The sequence below is a fragment of the Eucyclogobius newberryi genome, unplaced genomic scaffold, assembly GCF_026437365.1.
Source record: "Eucyclogobius newberryi isolate DKJ021-1_F unplaced genomic scaffold, fEucNew1.0.hap1 SCAF_14, whole genome shotgun sequence".
Taxonomy (NCBI): Eukaryota; Metazoa; Chordata; class Actinopteri; order Gobiiformes; family Gobiidae; genus Eucyclogobius; species Eucyclogobius newberryi.
In genome coordinates, this window is record NW_027315768.1 from 25,918,483 (window position 1) to 25,922,994 (window position 4,512).

General features: G+C 41.8%; 1 protein-coding gene across 1 annotated transcript; it reads left to right on the top strand.

Annotated features, from left to right (window-relative positions):
- Window positions 1-1,276: 1,276 nt before the first annotated feature.
- LOC140359202 (olfactory receptor 7A40-like) lies at window positions 1,277-2,212 on the top strand. Its single transcript, XM_072444067.1, has one exon. The coding sequence runs from the start codon at window positions 1,295-1,297 to the stop codon at window positions 2,210-2,212; it is 918 nt and encodes a 305-aa protein (XP_072300168.1). The 5' UTR covers window positions 1,277-1,294.
- The last annotated feature ends 2,300 nt before the right edge of the window (window positions 2,213-4,512 follow it).

A 4,512-nucleotide genomic window follows, 5' to 3' on the forward strand; every position in this document is an offset into this window, starting at 1 on the left:
GTTCATAATTTTTATGGACAGAATTTCTAGGCGCAGTCAGGGGTCGGAGGGGGTCCGGTTTGGGGACCACAGGATCTCATCTCTGCTGTTTGCAGACGATGTTGTCCTGATGGCTCCATCAAACCCGGACCTGCAACATGCACTGGGACGGTTTGCAGCCGAGTGTGAAGCGGCTGGGATGAGAATCAGCACCTCCAAATCCGAGGCCATGGTTCTCGACCGGAAAAAGGTGGCTTGCCCTCTCCAGGTGGGTGGGGTGTCCTTGCCCCAAGTGGAGGAGTTCAAGTATCTCGGGGTCTTGTTCACGAGTGAGGGAAGGATGGAGCGTGAGATCGACAGGCGGATCGGTGCAGCGGCTGCAGTGATGCAGTCGCTGCATCGGACCGTTGTGGTAAAGAGGGAGCTGAGCCGAAAGGCAAAGCTCTCTATTTACCGGTCGGTCTACGTTCCTACCCTCACCTATGGTCATGAGCTTTGGGTAGTGACCGAAAGAACAAGATCGCGGATACAAGCGGTCGAAATGAGTTTCCTCCGCCGGGTGGCTGGGCGCTCCCTTAGAGATAAGGTGAGGAGCTCGGCCACACGGGGGGAGCTCGGAGTAGAGCCGCTGCTCCTCCACGTCGAGAGGAGCCAGCTGAGGTGGCTCGGGCATCTGTTCCGGATGCCTCCTGGGCGCCTCCCTCGGGAGGTGTTTCAGGCATGTCCCACCGGGAAGAGGCCCCGGGGAAGACCCAGGACACGCTGGAGAGACTATGTCTCTCGGCTGGCCTGGGAACGCCTCGGGATCCCCCCGGAGGAGTTAGAGGAAGTGTCTGGGGAGAAGGAAGTCTGGGAGTCCCTGCTCAGACTGCTGCCCCCGCGACCCGGCCCCGGATAAAGCGGCAGAAGATGGATGGATGGATGGTGCTTCAGCTAAATTTTGAACAAAGGCTGTGAATACTTGTGTACTTTTTTGTCTTAATACATGGTCAAATAATTCAAACAACCTTCTTTAATATTGTCCTTCTGGGGTATCGTTTGTAAAATGTTGAAGCAAATACTGAATTTAATCCATTTTGGCATAGAGTTGTGAGTAAATGACAAAACAAACTGTGGAACAAATGAACACATTCCAGATGCACTGTAATATGCAGTTTAAGTTGTTTTATTGCTCTTCAATAGCACTTAGTATTGCGCTATCATTTATAATCAGTCCCAATTGCCCTGGTCCCAGATGTTTAGTTTCAGTATAAATATAAGAGTGGAGTAGAGGTCAAAGTAAAGATGCCCTTTAACTACGGCATCAGCTCTGAACATGGATAATGCTTCTGTCGACAGAGATTTAACTCTTACTGGACTAAATGAAACAATGCCCTATAGAGTTACCATTTTTTCTCTAACACTGGTTTATTATTGTGTCATTGTATTTGTAAATATTTCTCTCATTGTTATAATTGTTTTAGATTCAAATCTTCATGAGCCTATGTATATTTTACTGTGTAGTTTCTGTATTAATGCATTGTACGGGACAGCTGGTTTCTACCCTAAATTTCTCATCGATTTACAAACTAAATCTCCAAGAATCTCATATAATGGTTGTCTTATACAAGCGTTTGTCATGTACTCTTTTGCCTGCAGTGACTTGTCTATTTTAGCAGTTATGGCGTATGACAGGTATCTGGCCATATGTCGGCCTTTGCACTACAATGCAATCATGACTAAGAAGAAACTCTCACAGTTGGTATGTTTCTCTTGGCTAACACCATGCTGCATTTTCGCTCTCAATGTTGTCCTCTCGTCTCAGCTTCAGCTTTGTGGCACGCACATTCAGAGGATACTTTGTGTGAACTGGGTTATCGTCAAACTTGCCTGTCCCAAAGCGAATACTTTTCCAAACAGTGTTGTTGCTTATTGTACCATGTTCCTTTATTTGGGACATGGTTTCTTTGTTGTGTGGACTTACATGCACATGGTTAAAACATGTGTGCGGTCTAAAGATGACAGAGTGAAGTTTATGCAGACCTGTGTGCCACATTTAACATCTATGACCACTTTTGTTTGTACTATCCTGTTTGATTTGATGCACATGCGCTTTGGTCCAGAAAGTCTCCCACAGCATTTGAAAAACTTTATTGCCATTGAGTTTGTTCTTATTCCTCCATTTCTAAATCCTTTAATTTATGGGTTTAAACTGACTAAAATCAGAAACAGAAGAGGGTCTTTTGTATGTTAAAAAAGAAATTACATTTACCAGCGCAAACTGATAAATGTAGTTAACACACTGTAATAAGACTAGACAAAACAGTAAAGTGCATTGATTCACTGTGTCATGTAACTTTTACTACAAATGCTATTAAAGTCATTTGTACACAATTTCTAAGTTTCCATTTTCCATGTTTTCTAGCAAGATCTACACTAGTGTTTCCCAACCAGGGGTGCGGGGACACTGACCAGCGGGTAATTGTAAGTACCAGTACATGTTCTTGCAGATTTTGTTTTGCATCCATAAAAAAGGGGTTTTATAGAATGATTTTGAACAAAAATATCATTAACCTTGACAAGGGGGCATGTTATGCAAATTCAATTAAATACTAAAGCTGTTAAGCTTGTTATAATGGTGATCTCACACCATATGCTTATTTAAAGTTGTATTTTGACTGATTTGTGAATGTTTGAGTAATCTTTTATTGTCCTGCATTTGAGCCGTGAACACTTGTAAAATTCATGTTTTCATCTAACCCCTATCCCCGCCCACATCCCTGTTGTTAGGAATGTTTGAATGACTCCATTACTTGGCAAAACTTCAAAATGGTACAATGCGTGTCAATGGGTCAAAGACCCAAATTTCAGTTCAAAGGTCAGGTTCATGTTCAGGATCAGGTTTCTTTTCATAAAGGGAGTGTCTGCAGAGCCGCGCCGCGCGGCCGAAACTGCCATGTTATTTTTGTGCCGGCCGCGCGCCGCGGCTCCTGAAACTGCGCCGCTATTTGACCGCGTTTTAGTGCCGTTTTAGACCGCGCCGGGTTAAGGTTAGAGTAAGGGTTAGGGTTAAGGTTAGGGTTAAGGTTAGGGTTAGGGTTAGCGTTAGCGTTAGCCATGAGGCTATAACGGGCTATAAGGGAAATGCCGCGGTCCCTGAAACTGCTCTCCAGCCACGGCCTTTCATAAAAACCTTATGTTTGTTTTGTTTGTCTTTGTTTTTTTTTCATTTTTTCATTTGAGGTTTTATCTGAAGTTGTTCTTATTATGTCTTGTTTATAAAAATGTTAATTATTAGCTTATTTAAATTATTCAAACCTATATACTTGATGACAATACCGGCACAATTGATTTAACCCTTGTGCCATGTTAGGGGAAATTAGTAAAACAAAATCTAGGTGTTAAGCATTCATTTTAAAGCTAATGGTTAAAATGGTATGTTTTCACCCATATTATGATGATTTACAAATGATAATTTACATAGTTTGAAATATTGTTCTATAAAGAAATTAACACGCCTTGTGAAAAAAGGCATGGAAGCAGATTAGTCTGTTCGTTCTCCCCGAGATTTCTACTTTCTTCCACAGAGGTTATGTCGTTTTTCCTTGCCGAGAAGGAGGGTCGGAGGACAGGGAATGTTCAGAAATTGGCTAATTTATGAACATTGTTTAATCAGTTTTTCACAACTGCAACTGCTATTGTGATTTTGGGCATTACAAAAATAAAGTGAATTTAAATTAATTTAATTTAATAATCGCAAACATTTAGTAGTAAACACTGACGAATATGCCCGTGGCTGGTATCCAATAGAGATATCTATCTTGAACAGTGTAGTTGTGGAAATGTACAGTCCAAGAGGGTTACAGTTACAACATCTCTCATTGCAATGAATGAAGTCATATAAAGTTAGGGATCATCTCAAAATAGGTTGAAGCTGAAAAAGACCAAATATTTTTTGTTTTTTTTGTTGCTTTGAAGCTTCATACGTTGTTGTGTCAGTAAATGTTTTGAAATGCTAAGGTGACAGGTGACATTATTTGGAGAGTTTGCTTCTACTAATAAAAATACCAAAGGCTGTTCAGGGACTAGAGGCGAGCAAGCGCTATCAAACTGTTTTATCAACGTGTACGTCGTACTGCAGTAAGTTAAAATGTCCCAATCGTAAACGACAAGACATATTCATTGATGGACAGAATAAATGGAAATCCTCAATCAAATCACTGTCCAATTCTGACCATGGAGCATTTATGAGGTTGGTCAAACAGCTTGAGGCTAAGAAGGATAAACTTTCCCTAAAAAGGCCACTAGTGCGTGGATTTTTTTTGAGCAATGCAACTGCCACTACTACAGTGATTTCAGACCCTACAGCCACCTCCATCTGAAGAGGAGGCAATGGATTCAACTAAATCAGATCCAGAGCCAGGGACATGCGGCCAAAATGACAACAACAATTTGTGTTCCACCTCTACCACCATGGAATTCAAACCTCATGGAGTTTTTGTCTAAAGGTCAGTACTAAAATTGTCTTGCAAATTCAGATTCAATAGCACTGCG